Source organism: Balaenoptera musculus, chromosome 4 (genome assembly GCF_009873245.2).
Source record: "Balaenoptera musculus isolate JJ_BM4_2016_0621 chromosome 4, mBalMus1.pri.v3, whole genome shotgun sequence".
NCBI classification, from domain to species: Eukaryota; Metazoa; Chordata; class Mammalia; order Artiodactyla; family Balaenopteridae; genus Balaenoptera; species Balaenoptera musculus.
Window position 1 is genome coordinate 72,598,679 of NC_045788.1, and position 22,750 is coordinate 72,621,428.

A 22,750-nucleotide genomic window follows, 5' to 3' on the forward strand; every position below is an offset into this window, starting at 1 on the left:
GTTGAATATTTTTCTTTGCCTTTTTTTAAAACAACCTTTAAAAGTGTAAAAGTCATTTTTATCTCAAGGGTGGTACAAAATGAGCAGGATTTGGCCTATGGGCCATAGTCTGAATACAGTACACAAATAGATCCTCACATATAAGGTAATTAATTTTCAACAAATGTGTCAAGGTAATTTGATGAGGAAAGAATAGTCCTTTCACCAAATGATGCTGGATCAACTGGATATCCATACGGAAAATTAACCTCAACCCTTACGTAACAGTATATAAAAAAATTAATTCAAAATGGATCATACTCCATATAACACTTCTAAAAGAAAATTTCCATGATCTTGGAATAGACAAGGATTTCTTACACAGGACACAAAAACCATGAACCACAAAAGAAAAAATTTGATAAACTATACTCCAACAAAATTAGAATTCTTAAAACTCAATAATAAAATAACAAACAACCCAGTTTAAAAATGGACAAAAGACTAAGACACTTCACAAGTCAGAAAGAGAAAGACAAATACAATATGATATCACTTATATGTGGAATCTAAAATATGACATAAATGAACCTATCTACAAAACAGAAACAGACTCACAGACATAGAGAACAGACTTGTGGTTGCCAAGGGGAAGGGATGGACTGGGAGTTTGGAGTCAGCAGATGCAAACTATTACATATAGAATGGATAAACAACAAGGTCCTACTGTATAGCACAGGGAACTATATTCATTATCCTCAGATAAACATAATGGAAAAGAACATAAAAAAGAATGTATACGTATGTATAACTGAATCACTTTCCTGTACAGCAGAAATTAACACAACACTGCAAATCAGCTATACTTCAATTAAAAAAAAAAAGACTGAGACACTTCACAAAGGAAGATATACTAGTGGACAATAAGCACACAAAAAGATGCTCAATATCATTACTCATCAGGGAAATACAAATTAAAATTACAACGAGATACCACTACACATCCACCAGAAAGTCTAAAATTAAAAAGATTGACCATATCAAGTGCTGGCAAGGACGTGGCAGAAACAGAACTCTCATACATTACTGATGAGAATGTAAAACAGCATAACCACTTTGGAAAACAGTTTGGCAGTTTCTTAAAAAGTTCAACATTTATCTATCATATATCCAGCAATTCTGTTTATTGATATTAATTAATGAAAACATGTCCACGCCAAGACTTGTACACAACTGCTCATTATAGCTTTATTTATCATAGCCCAAAACTAGAAACAATTCCAATGTCATAGATATGTGAATGAATAAACAAATTTCAGTACTCTGCAACAAAAAGAACAAATTACTGCCATACAGAACATGGTTAAATCTCATTGACATAATGCTGAGTGAAAGAAGCCAGATATCAAAAAGTACATACTGTATGATTTCATTTATATAAAATTCCAGAAAATCTATCTAGTAACAGAAGTAGATCAGTGATTGGCTGAGTGTGGGTATGGGTGAGGGAGAATAACTGCAAGTAGCACATGAGTATTTTTGGAGATGATGAAAATGTTCTATATTTTGACTGGTTACATGGTTACATGGGTGTATATAGTTGTCAAACTCAATGAAGTTTATTAAAAAAAAACACTATGGGGGCTTTCCTCGTGGTGCAGTGGTTAAGAATCCACCTGCCAATGCAGAGGACACGGGTTCAATCCCTGGTGGGGGAAGATCCCACATGCCGCGGAGCAACTAAGCCCGTGTGCCACAACTACCAAGCCTGCACTCTACAGCCCGCGAGCCACAACTACCAACTACTGAGCCCGTGTGCCACAACTACTGAAGCCCACGTGCCTAGGGACTGTGCTTCGCAACAAGAGAAGCCACTGCAATGAGAAGCCGGCGCACCGCAACGAAGAGTAGCCCCCGCTCGCCACAACTAAAGAAATTAACCCACGTGCAGCAACGAAGACCCAATGCAGTCAAAAATAAATTAATTAATCTAAAAAAAAAACACTATGAAATAGTACTATTATAATTCCTATTTTACCTGTAAGAAAACAAAGCACTAGGGTAAAATACCCATGTTACTCTCTTCATAGAAAAATTGTCATCTCCAACTTAAAAAGTATGGGGAAATGTTTTCAGGCTTTACGTATGATGTTAGTTTCTGGTTCTCAGATAATCAATAAATTTATATGAACTCATTGCTCTAGGAACACAGCAGAAATTCCAAGAATTAAATATCAAGAGCAGCTATCTCTATAGATATTTTTGGCTTTTATTCTTTAAAGTAGTCTGAGGTAATTTTACATATAGCAGTTTATTTTCCTAATAATTTGCATTCACTGAAAGAATTCTGAATAGTTTCTGTGGCATTGTTATATTCTATTTTTGCCCCAAAATATCATTTCTAGTGATGTAAAAGCTAATCACAGAATATAAAAATCAATTAAATCCAAAAGTTGTGTATATACATGTGAGTAAACAAAAATATTTTCCCTCTTTCAAGAAAAGAAAGAGGGAAAGGAAAGCAAAGCACAGAGAGACTAAGTAACTCAGCCAAGAGCTAAGCTTCAAACTCCAGTAGTTATACTCTAGAGCCCAAATTGTTAGCCACTATTTCATTCTGCCTCTATAAAATATCAAGAACAGCTATCTCTATATATATATTTTGCTTTAATTCTTCTAAATATATTCTAAAGTAGACTATATCTATTATCTCTTTTCTTCTGGATACTATATATGTATTTGTGAACATGTAATATCTTATCATCAGAAAAAACACATATATTTAAAAAGACAGAGACTCTTCAGGACCTCCCTCCAAGATGAATTCAACCAATTAACCAAAACATGTCGGATGTATTTGTTAATCTTTATGAAGTTATTCACCTGTGTTACCTTCCAGTTCACATTCTTCATCTTGCTTTCAAATATAACACGTAAATTTCATCAAAAGACTTACAGAAAATCAGATATACTATAGCTATAGCATTCCTCTGATCCACCTATCCAGTAACTCTATAAAAGAAATAAGCTTGTAATAAAGCTTATTCATGCTAGTCCCCAGAAACCAACAGTTTCTATTCTGTGTTCACAAACCATCGTTTTAGTAATCTGGCCTAGAATTTTGCCCAGAAACTACAATAACTAACTAACTTCCAGATCATCCAAAGATTATAAACAGAAGTTCAGCAATGGTTTAAGCAAGTTCTCCTACTGCAATGAGATATAATTCATCAGAGAGGGGAGACTCTAAACTCATTTATATTCGTTAAGGCCCTTTTGTGTAATTAATTCCCTTACATTTTCTGCACTTCAGTTTCCTACTACCAATAACCACCTGACCCTTTTCAGAGTGGGATTAATGCTTCTTGACCAAGAAGACAGAAATAAGAGGAGCTAACAAATTCTACTTTCTATGATATGTTAATATTTCTTCATCTACCCTCTCAAGACTATACCTGCTCTAAACATAACTAAAAAAGCCTTTTTAAAAAATGATTGTTGGCATTTTCTGAAGGTCTCAAATAACTCTGAGATTTCTAGTTTCTGAAGCTATTATGGGTTCTGTCACTCTTCACTGTTGGTTTTATATCCTGTTTTTTATCCTCGGTACTTAGAACTGGACAGCTACTTTTGTTGTCATGATAATCTCTTCAGTTACTTCTTTCTTCCTTATTGGAATCAGTTATCTCCCATTCCTCTTGAAAATACATTCCAATTATGTTAAAGAGAGAAGCTATATAATTGGCATAATTACCCTGATATTGCTTAAAATGTGTCTGGAACTCTGTCAAAAACTCCCTTCAGAAGTGAATTCGCTCCCAAAATCAGTTTTATACTTAATAGTCACACCTCCTCTTTGAAACTGCACTGCCCAGATTGCTCACCTATCTCATTATTAATAATAACAGCTAACATTTCCTGGGTATGTGCTATGTGACAAGCACTACATTAAGGAGCTTTCCACATATTCTCCGATCGAATCATCACAACCCTAATAAGGAAATACTATCATTACCCACATTTATCAGTAAGGGAGCAATGACTTAAGTAACTTGATAAGGCCACACAGATACTAAATAGTAGAGCTACATTTTGAGCCCAAATTTATCTGAATTAAAAACAAACAAACAGAAAAACCAAGTTCTTTCTACTACACCTCCTAGCCATTCACCTGTAGGCTAACGTTGAAGAGTGAGGAGAGTGAGTTGTTTTAGTTTAAGGTGACTTATAAAATGAAGGGATTTAAAAAATATATGTATCAGAATTTATAAGTCAAATATCTGATAATAACTTCAAAGTGACCACCTTGAGAAGCTTTAAAGTTTGGGAATTTCTTATGGAACAGTTTCCACAACATTTTACCAGTCTTTTAAATATCTTTAATACTAGCAAATATTAATTTTTGAGGATAGTTTCTATTTTGGAAATAGTTTGGTCTTTGGAACCAAGTCTTGTAAATTAGAAATAGTGATTTAGGGTGGTATAATATCTTAGTACTTGAGAGTGTGGCTTTGGAGTATGATAGTCATAAATTTGAATCAGAGCTCTACCACCCTAATCTCTACACAATTATTTAAATTCCCTGAGCCCTAGTCCCTCATCTGAAATACAAGAAAGGTATCATCTATCTTACAACCACTGTGAAGATTAAACGGAATACTGTATATATAGCTTCTGGCTATATAAATATAATAGATAGGTAGTAAATAATAAATGTTTGTTTTCTCCTTCTCTTCTCCACTGTTATTTAATCATTATTTTCAAACTATGAACCACATATCTGTCACTTATAACTTTAAGAAGGCACGTGATTTTTCTTCAGTAGTTATCCATTTTTCAACTATTGATTTTTGCTTTAATATTACATTGAAACAGTATTTTGATGTAAGTATAAGTCAATGGGCAACTTACTGTGGAAACCATCTTTCAAAACTTCTGCCTCAAAATAATTTCAGAACAAGTGGCCCTTATGCCCTATAAGCATGAAAAGAATTTTTTTTAACAAAATAAGCACTCAATGAAAGAATATTTAAATAATCAGAAAATAATTGTTTGAATAGGCTTTAATTGCCTGGAAAATCTAACCAACCTAAAAACAAACAAAACTTTTAAAACTTAAGCAATTTGAGCTACACATAAATCTATTTCTAGTATAGCATAGGGGTTAAAAGTCCTGACTTTTGGAGTTAGATTGGCTAGTTTCAAACCCAGTCTGTCTAATTAACAGCTGTGTGACTTTGGGCAAGATAGTTTCCCTCTCTACTAGTTGTCATGAGAATTTAATATATGTAGAAGCACTTAGAACAGGGTCAACCACATAGCAAGCACTCTATGTAAGTGTTTGCTATTTATATTACTTTATTCAGGTGATCCCAGGACACCAAAAACAACAGAATGGCCAAAAGAGCCAGGAAACCTCAATTTTAATCCTAGCTCACTGAAACTGAGTATCAGATACAAACTGGCAACTTTATATTCTACCATCCACAAATAGCAAAAACTGAGAGGATGGTACACTATGCCTTGTGGAGACGTTGAAAGAGTTTAAAGAAACAACAAAAAACTGGAGGCTTTTGAAAGGTTCAAAGGGTTCCTTTATAAACTTAGAATAACCAGAAATCTCACTATACTGATTCCATGCAGAATTCAGACATTAAAACTGTTACTCAGTGTCAGTCTCATAAAGTTAAAAATTCAGCTACTAATGACCACTAACTCTGCCCAGGCACTTTGCTATGGAATTTTACTCCATTTTCAAAAGCTGGAAGTGTGTGGGAAGAATATTAAAACAAACATACAGAAAAACCATACACTACTGTATGATGCTAAGTCCATTAGATATATTCCTGAGAAGATCCAAAAAAAAAAAAAAAACATGACAGGGAGATGGAAACATTTGGAATATACTAGGGAAGGAAGGAAAAAAGTATGAAAGACAACATTTATTAAATAATACCTATATGACAGATTCTCTACTTGGGGCTTTCACATGTATTTTAACTTTCACAGTCTAGCTAAACAGGCAGGCAAAATTATTGGCATTTGTACACAGGAGGAAACTCTGACTTATAAACAGTTACTGTCTAGGTCACACAACTAGGTAAGTAACTGATTTAGAAGCAAGATCTGCCCAACTTTTAAAGCCTAAGGTATTTCCACTCTCCTAGCTATTTAAAGAAATCCTTAATTGCTTTGGAGAAGCACATATCATCTTTTCCCAAGCAACTTACAGAATATCTCTTGCATAAATCCAGATATTTCTTCAATGTTTAATTTTAATAGAGGTGGGGGTAAGGGTTTATATCTGCCTATAAATTAATTAGAAAAAAGGTCAGATTAATAGGCTTAAAGTCTATCAGGATATACACTAGAGAATAGTAAATTTCATTCATCTTGGGATAGTAGAAAAGCTAATTTACAAACAGTATTGCAAATACTAGATTATTTATGATTTTTAAGGCAAAGGTACCACTTTCTTTCTTTTTTTAATATTTATTTATTTATTTAGCTGCGTAGGGTCTTAGTTGTGGCACACGGGACCTTCGTTGCGGCATGCAGGAACTTTCCTCCTCGCGTTACGTGGGCTTCTCTCTAGTTGTGGTGCGCGGGCTCAGTAGTTGCAGCACGGGGGATTAGTTGCCCCGGGGCCTGTGGGATCTTAGTTCCCTAACCAGGGATCCAACCCAAGTCCCCTGCATTGGAAGGTGGATTCTTAACCACCAGACCACCAGGGAAAGTCCCCAAAGGTACCATTTTCAGAGTGAATTTGTTGCATCTGAATGCACCTTCAAGATTTTCCTCTTAAATATTACCTTATTGGTTATTGCGGCCTGAACTGGCTCTGGAAATTGACCCCTTTTTAATCACAAAATGTCAGTGCTGGAAGAGTCTTCAGATCTAAGTCCAGTTGTTTAAAAATTCTTTTTGGCCTAGTAATCCTTTCTTCAAATAAATTTGGGGAACTTAATATGAAACACAAAAGCAGAACTGCACTGACTGACAGATACTAGCCTAATATCCTCGTTTTAAAGACAGAGAAACTCACCTGATTTGTACTGACTTTCCTTTCCCTATCAAACGTTGTCACTTTATTGTAATTACTACTGCACTGTATACATCTCCCCCTACTGCAATGCAAGCTCCACGAGGGCTGGATCCACAGCGCCTAGCACAGCACTTCTGCCCACAGACTCGGGCCCAAGGAAGTGAATCAACTCGCTTGCCCAGCCCTGAGTCATAAAGAAACCCTAGCCCAATCCAGTCCATTATCAAAAATGTTTGTAAAACGAAACTAGTCTTCCTCCCCTTTCCACGTCCCCCGAGGACAATACATACAATCTATGCATTCTAGATTGGGGTTCTCACACCTCATAGGACAGTTAGGCTTTGCTGGCCCCGCAGTGGTCAGAAGCTTCACGCATTCCAAGAGCACCCCAAGACGCTTCACGGCTGTACTTTACAATATTTTAGTAATAGTGCGGCCAGTCCCTCCTCAGAAAGACAAAGCCCGACTCTCCAGAGAACCAGAAGCAGCCACAAAGCAATGAAGAGGGGGGGGCGGGGCGGGGGGAGTAGCAGAAAGCTTGCAGCCTTTGTTTTTAATCTCCTGCAGCTCTCCCCACAGTTCTAGGGTCGCGAGAAGTACCTTTGTAAAGCGCGGAAGGGAGAGTACTGGGGAGCCTGGAGGGCTCCCCACCCTCTCGGCCCTAAACCCCGCCCTCACCCCTGAAGCCCCGCCCTTCCCCTTACCAGCGTCGGTGGGGGTGGTGTTGAAGGCTACGGCTGGCGAGCAGGTGAGTCCAGCCGCCTCCCAGAGGAGTAGCCAGGCCACCGCCCGGACGGCCACGGCCGGGGGAGCCAGGACGCCGGAGAACGCGCGCCCCAGAAGAGCGCGCGGGGACAAAATGCGGTCGGAGGAACCTGCGCACGCCTCACACCGCTCCTAGAGCGCGCTGTCACGGAGTTAGGGACCGGGACGGAAGACTCGCTGCGCGCACGCCAGCGGTTCACCCGTTACCCTGCTCCCCGCATCCCCGGTCCCGGAATGTTCTGGCGTCAAGGAGGCCGCGGTCCCGCCCCCTCGTCGCCCCGCCCCTCGCACTCCCGGTCGGGGGCGGAGCGAGGAGCTGCGCAAGCGCCGTGACGTATGCCAGGGCAGTTGCTCTAGGGACCGCTCCGCGGTCCTCCAGCATGACTGCGAGACCCGCGCGGTGTCCTGAGAACAGCCAAGCCCAGCTCCCGACGTCCACCTCCAATTCCAGGTATTTGCCGATGCGGGCCTCCTGCTGGGGAATTCACCCCACAGTCACGGCTGCGGAGCTGTGGCTGTCGCCTCTTTCTGCAGCGCCAGGCTGTGCCTGGCCTCAAAGTCGAGTGCTCCTAGGTGCACTACGGTTAGTGGAAACACCCCCTCACGGAGATTTTAGACGTTGACCTGCAGAAGATGCATTTTCTGTACTTCTCTAGGGTAAGAAAGTCAGTCTTGCACTGGTGGGGGCGTGGATAGGGAGAGGATCGTCTACCTGATGGCAAAATCCGTACACTTTTAGGTGTTAGGTGCTGTGGGGATGCTTGGCAAAATTATGCAGCTCACTGATCCTTGAGGAGAAAAGTATTAATGTCTAGGAAGAAATGCTGGGTAAATGTGTCGTCTGTCTTCATGAATTGAATATGTAAGCAGAGCTGGAGAGTATCCAGTGCAGATTGGAACAGAACGGAGGGCTCTAGGATGGATGTCTTAAAGAGGAAAGATGTCAGAAGATACTACCTAAAACTGAAGAGAGCAGTATAAGCATGCTGTTAAGAAATATGAAGATAAATTTTGGAAGAAACATTTAAAAGAATTGAAACTCGTTACCTATGGAGAGGCGAAGGGGAGAGGACAACAGTTTTTTGTTATAAGCCTCATAGAATTATGTTACATTTTAAACAGAATACAAACATTAATAAAAATAAGAGTTTAATTTTTAAAAGAAAGAAAAGAGTGTAGTCTTAAAACTACATTATTGAGCATCACTTGCATATATCATTTATTAATACAGCCATTTGCTTGAGTGTATGGAATTTTTATTGTGCTCAGTAGGATCTTCTAGAAAGTTTACTAACAGAACAAATTTTAGTGAGGTGAACTGGGAGTAGTATTTGTTTTAAAAAAAAAAAAAAAGAAGAAGAAAAAAAAAAAAAGAAGAAAGAAGAGGTGGAGTGGGATCATGGCATCAGATCAGAGGCAGAGCACAATAACTTGATAACACAGTTCTTTATATATTGGGTTGGCCAAAAAATTCCCTTGGTTTTTAAGTAAAAATGAAAGACACATTCTTCATTTAAAAAAAAAATTTATGTATTTATTTATATCGGCTGCACCAGGTCTTCATTGCGGTACGCGGGCGCTCTTAGTTGTGGCATGCGGACTCCTAGTTACAGCATGCATGCAGGATCTAGTTCCCCAACCAGGGAACAAACCCAGGCCTCCTGCATCAGGAGCACAGAGTCTTACCCACTGGACCACAAGGGAAGTCTCACATTTTTCATTTTTCATTTTTACCAAGAACTTTATTGAACAACGTATTCACCATTTTGTTCCACTACTTTCTGCCATTTTTCAGGCAACTCTATAATTCCGTCTTCCCAAAATTTTTATCTTTTTGAGCAAAGAACTGTTCTAGGTGCCTTTTACAGTCTTCCAGAGAATTGAAATTTTTTCCATTAAGAGAATTTTGTAAAGACCGAAATAAATGGAAATCCAAAGGTGCAATGTCTGGTGAATATGTTGGATGAATCAGAACTTCCCAGCCAAGCTGTAACAGTTTTTGCCTGGTCATCAAAGAAACATGCAGTCTTGCGTTATCCTGATGGAAGATTATGCGTTTTCTGTTGACCAATTCCGGATGCTTTTTGTCGAGTGCTGCTTTGAGTTGGTCTAATTGGGAGCAGTACTTGTTGGAATTAATCGTTTGGTTTTGTGGAAGGAGCTCATAATAGAGGATTCCCTTCCAATCCCACCATATACACAACATCACCTTCTTTGGATGAAGACCAGCCTTTGGTGTGGATGGTTGTGGTTCATGTCGCTTGCCCCACCATCTCTTCCATTCCACATTATTGTACAGTACCCACTTTTCATTGCTCATCACAATTTGTTTTAAAAATGGAACGTTTTCATTATGTTTAAGTAGAGAATCACATTCGGAAATACGGTCAAGAAGGTTTTTTTCGCTTAACTTACGTGGAACCCAAACATCAAAGCGGTTAACATAACCAAGCTGGTGCAAATGATTTTCAGTGCTTGATTTGGATATTTTGAGTATGTTGGCTATCTCCCACGTGGTATAATGTTGATTGTTCTCAATTAATGTCTCGATTTGATGACTATCAACTTCACCTGGTGTACCCGACCGTGGAGCATCATCCAGCGAGGAATCTCCAGCATGAAACTTAGCAAACCAGTTTTGACACGTTCGATCAGTCATAGCACCTTCTCCATACAATGCACAAATCTTTTTTTGCGTTTCAGTTGTGTTTTTACCTTTCTTGAAATAATAAAGCATAATATGCCGAAAATGTTGCTTTTCCCCCCTATTTTCTATATTAAAACGGCTACACAAAAATTCACCAATTTTAATGCACACTGATATGACAGCTGTCACAATACAGTCTAACAAAACTTTCGAATGAAGTTAAAGACAACTAAGCGCTACTAGAGCCAGCTTATGGAACAAACGAACTTTTTAGCCAACACAGTATGATTCATTTCCTAAAAGTAAAAATTCTCACATCCAATAGTAAGTGGTGAATAATATAGATTATGGTATATGCATAGGACAAAACATTTGCAGTCATAAAAATTTGCATTTTAGAAAGACATTTAATGGCAAAATTACATAGGTTGTTAAATTTAAAAGGCAGGACTTAAAAAAAAATGAAATAATGCCATTTTCAGCTACATGATGGACCTAGAGAGTATCATACTAAGTGAGGTAAAAAAGAGAAAGACAAATACCATATGATATCACTTATATGTGGAATCTAAACTATGACACAAATGAACTTATCTACAAAACAGAAACAGACTCACAGACATAGAGAACGGACTTGTGGTTGCCAAGGGGTAGGGGGCGTAGGAGAGGGATGGATTGGGAGTTTGGGATCAGCAGATGCAAACTATCATATATAGAATGGATAAACAAGGCCCTACTGTATAGCACAGGGAACTACATTCAATATCCTGTGATAAACCATAATGGAAAAGCATATGAAAAAGAATATATATGTTTATATTTATTACTGAATCACTTTGCTGTATAGCAGAAATTAACACAACATTGTAAGTCAACTATACTTCCATAAAATAAAATTTTGTAAAAATTTAAAAGGTAGGAAACAGTATGTATGATATAAAAACTTACTATAGGGCTTCCCTGGTGGCGCAGTGGTTGGGAATCTGCCTGCCAGTGCAGGGCACACGGGTTCGAGCCCTGGTCGGGGAGGATCCCACATGCCGCGGAGCAGCTGGGCCCGTGAGCCACGGCTGCTGGGCCTGTGCGTCTGGAGCCCGTGCTCCGCGGCAGGAGGGGCCGCGATAGTGAGAGGCCAGCGCACCGCGATGAGGAGTGGCCCCCGCTTGCCGCGGCTGGAGGGAGTCCTCGCACAGAAATGAAGACCCAACACAGCCAAAAATAAATAAATTAATACATAAATTTTAAAATAAATAAATAAATAAATAAATAAAAAGTAGCCCTTGAGTTGAATCTAAAAAAAAAATACTATAGCTAAAAAACAAACCAAAAAAAAAAAAAACCAAACACAAACAAACAAACAAAAAACTATGCCTAGAAAGACTGGAAGGAATCAGGGATGATTATTTTGTATGTTTCTTCCTCCCCCTTCCCCACTCCCATCCCAGTTTTCTGCAATGAACATGTATTAAGTAACCATGTTCCTAGTGATTCTCTAACAGAACTGAATTTATGAAGATATCCCTATGCTGCTTTACCTCCAGGTTCTTTGACATTTGCAAATCTTTCTGAGAATATCATAGTCATATCTAAAGCAGTCCCTATAATTAAGTATATTTTGGCATTGAGAGCAGGGAAGGGAAGACGGAATGGAAAGTATTAACCTTTAAAATGGTTGTTTCAAATACTGTATGCTAACACATATATGGAATCTTACAAAACGGTACTGATGAACCTAGTGGCAGGGCAGGAATAAAGATGCAGACATAGAGAACAGACTTGAGGACACAGCGGGGGAAGGGGAAGCTGGGATGAAGTGAGAGAGTAGCACTGACCTATGTACACTACCAAATGTAAAATGGATGGCTAGCGGGAAGTTGCTGCATAGCACAGGGAGATCAGGCCGACACTGTGATGACCTAGAGGGGTGGGATAGGGAGGGTGGGAGGGAGACGCAAGAGGGAGGGGATATGGGGATATATGTATACATATAGATGATTCACTTTGTTGTACAGCAGAAACTGATATATTGTAAAACAATTATACTCCAATAAAGATTAAAAAGTAATAAATAAATGTTTCTTGTAACTGAAAAAACATCATGTAGTGAGACAAATAAGTTGAAATAAAAGCCATGTAAGCTTTATTGCCTCAAATATGTGGAGGCTGATTCTGCCTTTTTTTTTTTTTTTATAAATTTATTTATTTATTTATTTATTTTTGGCTGTGTTGGGTCTTCGTTTCTGTGCGAGGGCTTTCTCCAGTTGCGGCGAGCGGGGCCCTCTCTTCATCGCGGTGCGCGGGCCTCTCACTGTCGTGGCCACTCCCGTTGCAGAGCACAAGCTCCAGACGCGCAAGCTCAGTAGTTGTGGCTCACGGGCTTAGTTGCTCCGCGGCATGTGGGATCTTCCCAGACCAGGGCTCGAACCCGTGTCCCCTGCATTGGCAGGCAGATTCTTAACCACTGCGCCACCAGGGAAGCCCTGATTCTGCCTTTTTTGATCAGACTTCTAAACTCTGAACACTTAGAGGATGTACAGGGGCTGTGTCTTCTATTAACACATTGAATTAAACAATGGAATACCTACTACAGTCCAGGTATTGTGCTGGGGATATTGTGGTGAACAGTGGATATGTTCCCTGCCCTCATGGAGCATATAGAATAGAAGGAAAAGAAAAGTGATAAAGTAAGTAGTTACAAAAAACTCAATGAGTAGAATGATTGGGGAAGTACAGAGGAGAGAGGTCTGGTCTAGTGAACCCGTCAGGACATAATGTGTAAGATTAAAAAACTCTTAGTATGTTGACATAGAGGATGCTTGTACATACTTGTTTAATTGGTAAACAAAAAAGATCCTGTAAGTTGATTCTTGGGCTGACTCAGAGGTTCATATACAGTCTTTGGTTAAGAGTACAGTACACTAAGAGATCCAAACTGAACTGCATTTCTAGGTTCATGTGTGAACAAATCTACACCCCTCAATGAACCAGGGATTCTGTAGACTAAAGATAACTTGGGGCCAAACTGAACTTTCCAGGTAGCTCTTGAAATACTGAGCTTGAGCTGACTATGCATCTCCAGAACTGGAGTAGATTCAGATCTGATGGGGAGGAAAATGTGATTTATCCAACACTTAATTTTTTTTCCCCTTTAGCAGGAAGTCATTACGCGACTGACACATTTTCATCAGATTTCCTCTGATTTACCGTGAAGTGTATGTGAGAATGATGTGCACTGCCAAGAAATGTGGAATTAGGTTCCAGCCTCCGGCTGTTATCTTAATCTATGAGAATGAAATGAAGGGGAAAAGTCGCCAGCGCATCATGCCAGTCCGAAACTTTTCAAAGTATTCAGGTATCTTATGTTTTATCTTGCCTCCTATCTTAAATATTCACTGAGTCAGTTTATAAGAACGATTTGAGTCTCATGTGATGGAATGACATGGCCTTCAGAGTTAGACCGACCGAGGTTCAAGTCGTGACTGTCAGGGTAGGTGTGAAATCTTGGCTAAACTACTTAATCTTGGTGAGCATCAGTTTCCTAATCTGTAAAAGGAAATTGATAATCCCACCCTTTGAGATCTGCAGTGTGGGTTAAATGAGATAGCATTATTCAGTAATATTAATTCCCTTCTCTCCCTCCAAATGTGTTTTTTATTTGTAATCTTGATATTTTCTTGGTACCAGTACTAATATCTAAAGCTGTAATACTACTTTTTCTTCTCAGACATTTTCTCCCGTTGAAAGTATTTAACATCTCCTCAAAGTGATTTTAAGTTACAGAAATAAAAAATATATCCCTCCTTCCCCCATCACACTCAAAGCTGTATATAAAGAAATAGTTCTGTGAAATAGTTCATTCCCAAAAGCCAGTTAGCTAGTTGACTATAATGACAGGTAATGGTTTCAGTAACTTGTGGTCCCTCAATAGTCTGTGGTGTTGCGTGTGGTATAATAGTTTTGTTTCTCCCTCCTAGATTGCAGCAGAGCTGCTGAACAATTAAAGAATAATCCACGACACAAGGGTTACCTGGAACAGGTATCCCTGAAGCAACTAGAGAAGTTATTCAGTTTTTTACGAGGTTACTTGTGGGGGCAGAGTTTGGCAGAGACAATGGAACAAATTCAGCGGGAAACAACCATTGATCCTGAGGAAGACCTGAACAAACTAGATGACAAGGAACTTGCCAAAAGGAAGAGCATCATGGATGAACTTTTTGAGAAAAATCAGAAGAAGAAGGATGATCCAAATTTTGTTTATGACATTGAAGTGGAGTTCCCACAGGACGAACAACTACAGTCCTGTGGCTGGGACACAGAGTCAGCTGACGAGTCCTGATAACCAAAAACTAAAACAAAAATTATTGGGTAGTAGAAAATCCATGTTTATACAAGACCATAGATTGATTGTAGAAAAATCTGTAAAGAACACTATGCATATTGGTTCACGTTTGGATTGACCATGTTACTTTTCAAAACAAAGATATGTAGAGCATCTACTATGTAGGTGCATATGGAATATAGGGAAAACAGAATATAGGAATCTGCCTTTAAGGAGCTTACAGTCTAATTGGAAGATAAGTCAAAAGCTTATGAAAAGCTAGTTTAGTGGTATTAGGCAGCATTAGATCCAAATGCTTGATAAAGGCTAGAGAGGATCAGAACCTAGATTACGGTAGGGTAGAATAGTCAGGGAGGACTTTGTCCTTCAGTGGCAAGATGGTACTTTGCCTGGCCCTTGAAATGGTAGTATTTGGATAGAAGCTTATATAGGATTCCAGATTAAACTGGGAGGAAAAAAAGGGGGATGTTGCAGGGGATTGGTAAAGAGATAGGAATTAGAACGTTTTATTTGAGGAACAGTAAGCAAATTATAGTTTGATAAGATCAGAGGGCATATATGGTTGCCAGGGGATTATCCTTTATGCACTGTCTTTATATCTATTTAACTCTGGAGTAGAAGAGTACCCCTGCAGAATGCCCTGCAGCTTCAAGTGGATGTAATCTGATGGATAGCAGGGGAATTCTGCCCCATGCCCCTGTCCCAGTATCAGGAAATATGTACTAAAGACATTCTGAAACCCTGAACCTCTTCCCATAAATAAGAGGTTTGTTTGTAAAATGGGAAATCTACCCATAATAAATGAACATATGTAAGGCCAGTTTAGGCCTATTCATGAGTTTGTATCTCCAAAGAGAAGATCTTTGTTGGACAAGGTTATATATGTACAGATATATCTTTCTTCATATTAGAATATTATTTAATTGGTAGAAATCCTGTTTTCTGCAAGGAAATTAATACCCATTAAATAAAGCTATAAAAGTTACTCATTCTTTCCACCTGTCCATCCCTACTCTCTTTACCATTAAAAGCCTCATTAAAGAGATCATTCTTATAGTGATATCACCAAGGACTTAAGATGGCCATGTCTCAAATGTATATTTGTCAAAGGTAGCAAACCAATTTTCAGAACTGGAGATCCTTCCATAACTACATACTATTTCACTGTATAGATGTAGATGATACATTTTAAAAATTGACCTTAGGCTGTTTTCCCCTTTCACTATTACAAGCAATACCACAATAAATAACCTTGTACATTCCCTATTTTGCTGAACTAAAAATGATGCCTGGAGGGGAATTGCTGGGTATGTGCATCCTGAATTTTAATAGATATTGCCAGATTGTCCTCCAAAGAGTTTCATTCATTCATTCATTCAGTAATGTACTTAATAAGCACCTACAACATGCTGAGCCTGTACTGTTCTAGAGTGTGGGGATGCAGCAGTGTGCACAACAAAGTCCTTGCCTTTACAAGGTTTACGGTCTGCTTGGAGGGGAGAGACAATAAATATACATAGAATAATGTCATATGATAAGTGCTCAGAGTTCAAAACAGGGTAAAAAGAGAATGATGGTATGGGCGCCACTATTTTTGATAGGGCCTTCAGAGAAGGCCTCACTGAAGAGGTGACATTTGAGCAAAGGCCTGAAGGAGGTAAGGAAAATTTGATGTGCATTTCATGGGTAGCGGAGAATGATAAGTGCATAGGCCCCCAGGGCTGGAGTGTGCTTGGTATATTTGAGTAAGAGTAAAGTGGCCAATGTGGCTAATACAGATTGAGCAAAAGAAAAATGGTAGGAGATGATGTTGGAGTGTATTTTACCAACACACGGTACTTACCATGAAGGTTGTAGCAATTTAAACTATCAGAAATATGTAAGAGTACCTGTTTTCCCCACATGCTCATTGACAGAGTTATCAAACTTGATCTTTGTCAATTTTATAATTTAAAAATGGTATCTCATAGTTTTAATTAGTATGTCTTATGAGTGAGACTGAGCGTCTTCATACACTTTTTATGAAATAAGCCATTTTTTATGACATAAAAAATGTTATGTCCACTCAGTTTTCTATTGGGTTACTTGTTTTTTTCTTATGGATTTGTAAAAAGTTATTTATTAAGGAAAATAGTTCTTGGTTTATGATATGAGTTGCAGATATTTCCACCTTGTCATCTGTTTTTTGACTTTATGATATTTTTTCCAAGTCTAATTGATCAATATTTTTCTCCATGCTTCTGCATTTTTGCGTCATATTTAGGGAGGCATTTTTCACTCCAAGACTTTTTGTTTTAATCCCATGATTTCTTCTATACAGGAATTAATTTTGCTGTAAAATATGAGATTACTTTTTTCCAGATGCCCATCCCACTGTCCCAACACCACTATCTATTGAATTACCTATCTTTCCCTACACTGACTTGAAATGCATCCTTTATCATATACAAATTTTCCATATGTATCAAAATAATTATCTTTTGATTATGTTAATGTCATCTGCCCCACACTTCCCAATCCATGTTTTGGGGATAATCCAATGTTTATCGAGTACATCTATGTTCTAAATTAAGAGCTATAGAAAGATAAATTAAGAGCTATAGAAAGATACAAAATGGGCCATAACGTCCGCCTTTGAGTTGTTAACATAGTTCAGCCAAAGCAACAAAACTAACGTGTGTAATAGAGGTACTGACTAACTAGAGCAGAAGGGGGTGAGCATATGAGCTGAGTAGCTATTGCGATTTTTCCTCCGTGTAACTTGTTCAAAGCTAATTCTTCTGCTGAGCTCTTTTAAGTGTTTTTTCTATTGTAGAATTAATACATATTCACTGTTCATTATCTTAAATTTTTAGGCAAATACCAGAGTGTAAAAGTGAAAGGGGAATATTTTCCCTCACCTTCTCTCAATTCCCACTCCGTAGAGAAATTAGCTTCCCTAGAGGGCTCTGGATTCCATCTTCTCTTATGACCCGGCTTTATCAATTATTCTTTCTCTCTCTCTGCCCCTGTCTTTCTCATTTTCAGCTTCATTCTCTGCTGGCTTTCTCTGCAGTCTGTCAACGTACGTAAGGCTCCACGATACTAAGACAAGAAAACACATCGCCTTGTCTTTCTTTACCTAATATGGCATCTAACCAAATTTTAGCTCATTTAGTTTGTTAGATAAATCTAACCACCATCCTCCCCTCTCCCTCCCAACCCCACCCCATCCCCTTTAGAGCTGATCTGGCTCTAATCCAAGTGTAGAGATGTATGCTCAGGCTATGAAGCTCAATACTTTGAGAGCTGCTCTGAATATTCAATTTGGCCCTGGGTTATCCTCAGTCTGTTGGATCCCTAGAATCTCTGGTTCATTGAGTGGTGAAGGTTTGTTCACATGTGAACCTGGAAATGCAATTCAGTTTGGACCTCTTAGTGTACTGTACTCTTAACTAAAGATTGTATGTGGGGCTTCCCTGGCGGTGCAGTGGTTGAGAATCTGCCTGCCAATGCAGGGGACACGGGTTCGAGCCCTGGTCTGGGAGGATCCCACGTGCCGCGGAGCAACTGGGCCCGTGAGCCACAACTGCTGAGCCTGCGCGTCTGGAGCCTGTGCTCCGCAACAAGAGAGGCCGCGATGGTGAGAGTCCCGCGCACCGCGATGAAGAGTGGCCCCCGCTCGCCGCAACTAGAGAAAAAAGCCCTCGCACAGAAACGAAGACCCAACACAGCCAAAAATAAATACATAAAAATTAAAAAAAAAAAAAAAAGAAAAGATTGTATGTGAATCCCTGGATCAGCCCAAGAATTGACCTAAAGGTTTTTTTTCTATTTCTCAATTAAGCAAGTATGACTCAAGCACCCTGTATGTCAAAGTACTGTGAGTGGTCACTGTAAACATTATGTCCTGAGAAGTTCATCAGATCTGTCCCCTTGTACTTTTGGGACTATTTTATTCACCAAGTTTTTTGTAGTTATTTAATCACCTATCTAATATTTTGACAAAAGCAGCGGGTGAAAATTGAGGAAAGGCAAGTAGGTCTCTATTAATATTCAAGGATGAATCTTGAAGGGAGTAATTAGGATGGAAGTTGCAGGATATTAAAAAGGAAATAGATCATACACCTATATGAAAAAAGCTAAAACTATACAACTTTTAGAAGAAAATAAAAGAGAAAATCTCTATGACCTTGGTGTTTTAGCCAGATCAGGCTGCTATAACAAAATACTATAAACTGGGTGGACTATAAAAAAACAGAAATTTATTTCTCATAGTTCTGGAGACTGGAAGTCCAAGATCAGGGTGCCAGCATGGTCAGTTTCTGGTGAGAACCCTCTTCCAGGTTGCAGACTATCAACTTCTGGTTGTATCCTCACATGGTGGAGAACAGAGAATAGCAAACAAGCTCTCTTCTGACTCTTTTTTTTTTTTTTAATGTATTTATTTATTTATTTTTGGCTGTGTTGGGTCTGCGTTGCTGCATGCGGGCTCTCTCTAGTTGCGGCGAGCGGGGGCTACTCTTCATTGTGGTGCGCTGACTTCTCATTGCGGTGACTTCTCTTGTTGCGGAGCACGGGCTCTAGGCATGCGGGCTTCAGTAGTTGTGGCACGTGGGCTCAGTAATTGTGGCTCGTGGGCTCAGTAGTTGTGGTTCGCAGGCTCTAGAGCGCAGGCTCAGTAGTTGTAGCACACGGGCTTCGTTGCTCCGTGGCATGTGGGATCTTCCTGGACCAGGGCTCGAACCCATGTCCTCTGCATTGGCAGGCAGATTCTTAACCACTGCGCCATCAGGGAAGTCCCCTCTTCTGACTCTTTTAAGGGCACTAATCCCATTCATGAGAGCTTCACCCTCATGATTTCATCAAATCCTAATCACCTCCCAAAGTCCCCACCTCCTAATACCATCACATTGAGGGGTAGAGTTTCAACAAATTAATTTTGGAAGAGCAGATACATTCAGTCCATAACACTTAGGTTAGGCAAAGAGGTCTTAGAATTGAAACCAAAAGTATGATCTATAGAAGAAAAAAAAATGATATATTGGACTTCATCAAAAATTTTAAATTTTATACTTCAAAGACAACATTGAGAACATAAAAAGTCAATCCACAGACTGAGAAAAATATCTGCAGATCATATATCTGAAAAAGAACTTGTATCCAGCATATATAAAGAACCCTTACAAGTCAATGATAGGAAAAACAACCCAGTTTTTAAATGAGCAAAAGATTTGCCTAGACATTTCACCAAAATCATTGATTTTGTGCACTTAAAAACAGGTGAATTTTGTGGTATATATATTGAGGTATATAAGTTATACCTCAATAAAGCTGTTTTAAAAATAGGAAATAGAATAGAATCAACATCTACAGGTCATTTGTTCTAAGAACAAACAAGAAGGGTCAAACATATGCACAAAACCTCTTCAAACCCACATAGAGATGGAGATTGAAAAAGATTGGAGAAGGGATGGAATAAATGCATTCATTCGATAAACAATTTTGAGTATTTATTTTGTGGAAGCTCCCAAGACATCTGGAAAGGGGCAGCTTTAAAGGAAAGGGAAAGCTCATGCAACTCAATATCAAAAAAAAGCAAAAAACAAACAACCCAATAAAAGAAATGGGCAGAAGATTTAAATAGACGTTTCTCCAAAGAAGACGTACAAATGACCAAAAAGCACATGAAAAGCTGAATATCACTAATTCTTAGAGAAATGTAAATCAAAACTACAATGAGGTATCACCTCACACCAGTCAGAATGGCCATCATCAAAAAGTCTACAAATAGGGACTTCCCTGGTGGTACAGTTGTTAGGAATCTGCCTGCCAATGCAGGGGACACGGGTTCGAGCCCTGGTCCAGAAGATTCCACATACCATGGAGCAACTAAGCCTGTGCACCACAACTACTGAGCCTGTGCTCTAGAGCCCGTGAGCCACAACTACTGAGCCCATGCACCACAACTACTGAAGCCTGTGCGCCTAGAGCCCATGCTCCCCAACAAGAGAAGCCACCACAACGAGAAGCCCCCACACCGCAATGAAGAGTAGCCCCTGCTCACCACAATGAAGAGTAGCCCCTGCTCGCCGCAACTAGAGAAAGCCCATGTGCAGCAACAAAGACCCAACACAGCCAAAAATAAATAAATAAAAAAAATTTTTTTTTAAAGTCTACAAATAATAAAGGCTGGAGAGGGTGTGGAGCAAAGGGAACCCTCCTACACTGCTGGTGGGAATATAAATTGGTGCAGCCACTATGGAGGACAGTATGGAGATTCCTTAAAAAACTGAAAATAGAATTACCATATGACCCAGCAATCCCACTACTGGGCATATACCCAGAGAAAACCATAATTCAAAAAGACACATGCACCCCAATGTTCATTGCAGCACTATTTACAATAGCCAGGACATGGAAGCAACCTAAATGTCCATCACAGAGGAATGGATAAAGAAGATGTGGTACATATATACCATGGAGTATTACTCAGCCATAAAAAAGAATGAAATATTGCCATCTGCAGCAACATGGATGGACCTAGAGATTGTCATACTGAGTGAAGTAAGTCAGACAGAGAAAGACAAACATCGTATGATACCACTTATATGTGGAATCCTAAAAAATGGTACAAATAAACTTATCTACAAAACAGAAATCGAGTCACAGATGTAGAAAACAAGCTTATGGTTACTAGGGGGGAAAGCAGGGTGGCTGGGGAGGGATAAATTGTGAGGTTGGGATTGACATATACGCACTACTATATATAAAATAGATAACTAATACGGACCTACTGTATAGCACAGGGAACTCTACTCAATACTCTGTAATGACCTACATGGGAAAAGAATCTAAAAAACAGTGGATATATGTATATGTATAACTGATTCACTTTGCTATACACCTGAAACTAACACAAAATTGTAAATCAACCATACTCCAATAAAATTTTATAAAAAAATAAAGGAAAGGGAAGAATAAGAGAGAAGACTGATGATAGGCCAGTTATGATGTCAGGGGCAGGTTCATGATTTCAGTCTTCTTTTCTTTTGTTTTAATTAATTAATTAATTTTCGGCTGTGTTGGGTCTTCGTTACTGCACGCGGACTTTCTCTAGTTGCGGCGAGCAGTGGGGGCTACTCTTCATTGCGGTGTGCGGGCTTCTCATTGCAGTGGCTTCTCTTGTTGTGGAGCATGGGCTCTAGGCACGCGGGTTTCAGTAGTTGCAGCACACGGGCTCAGTAGTTGTGGCACACGGGCTTAGTTGCTCTGTGGCACGTGGGATCTTCCTGGACCAGGGCTTGAACCCATGTCCCCTGCATTGGTAGGCAGATTCTTAACCACTGTGCCACCAGGGAAGTCCAGTCTTCTTCTTAATGAGCCAAGCAGAGCCATCAGATTATAGTGAGACTGAGGAGAAGCCGGGGTAAGAGTGAGTAGTTAAGGTGAAAATGAAGGGCGACCATGTCGATGAAAAAAATTAATCCATAGCCCATCTAAGAAAGAAATGGAAAATTTTATTCGAACAAAACTGTGTATTATAACCCGGGAGGCAGTCTCTCAGAGAGCTCTGAGAACTGTTTGAAAGAGGTAAGGGGATTTTGGTGAAAGAGATATGTGCAACCAAGCACACATCTCACTAGAAGGTTGCTACTAGCCATGGGGAATAGACACCTTAGTTAATGGTTTTAGTGCTTTTCTAAGTATGGGAAGATGCAAGAATCCGGGTTTATAAAAAATTTCTCCTGAAAATATCTAGCTGAGGGCCAGTTCTGTCAGTTTTCCTAGAGCACAGAGTGCCTCATCCTGATCTTTCACCCTGAATTCATTTCAGGGTGTATTATAGGTCAGTGACTGTAGCAGTTAAGGACTTGATTCTTGAACTCAATGGTGGGCAACGTTTTCTTTCTTTCTTTCTTTCTTTCTTTCTTTCTTTCTTTCTTTCTTTCTTTCTTTCTTTCTTTCTTTCTTTCTTTCTTTCTTTCTTTCTTTT

General features: G+C 39.3%; 1 protein-coding gene across 3 annotated transcripts; it reads left to right on the plus strand.

Annotated features, from left to right (window-relative positions):
- The first annotated feature begins 7,728 nt into the window (after positions 1-7,728).
- Positions 7,729-15,748, plus strand: CEP19 (centrosomal protein 19). 3 transcript variants are annotated; one of them, XM_036851375.1, is made up of 3 exons: positions 7,729-8,240; positions 13,589-13,788; positions 14,411-15,748. In XM_036851375.1, the coding sequence occupies exons 2-3, from the start codon at positions 13,659-13,661 to the stop codon at positions 14,770-14,772; spliced, it is 492 nt and encodes a 163-aa protein (XP_036707270.1). In that variant the 5' UTR covers positions 7,729-8,240; positions 13,589-13,658; the 3' UTR covers positions 14,773-15,748. The 3 variants fall into 3 exon arrangements, with proteins under 3 accessions (XP_036707270.1, XP_036707272.1, XP_036707271.1); XM_036851377.1 differs by having other exon boundaries at positions 13,592-13,788; XM_036851376.1 differs by lacking the exon at positions 7,729-8,240 and adding an exon at positions 8,260-8,446.
- The last annotated feature ends 7,002 nt before the right edge of the window (positions 15,749-22,750 follow it).

Coding starts and splice junctions, on each gene's coding strand:
- CEP19 (XM_036851375.1), top strand. CDS start 13,659: ATGATGTGCACTGCCAAGAAATGTGGAATTAGGTTCCAGCCTCCGGCT. Junction 13,789..14,410: donor AAACTTTTCAAAGTATTCAG/GTATCTTATGTT, acceptor TCTCCCTCCTAG/ATTGCAGCAGAGCTGCTGAA.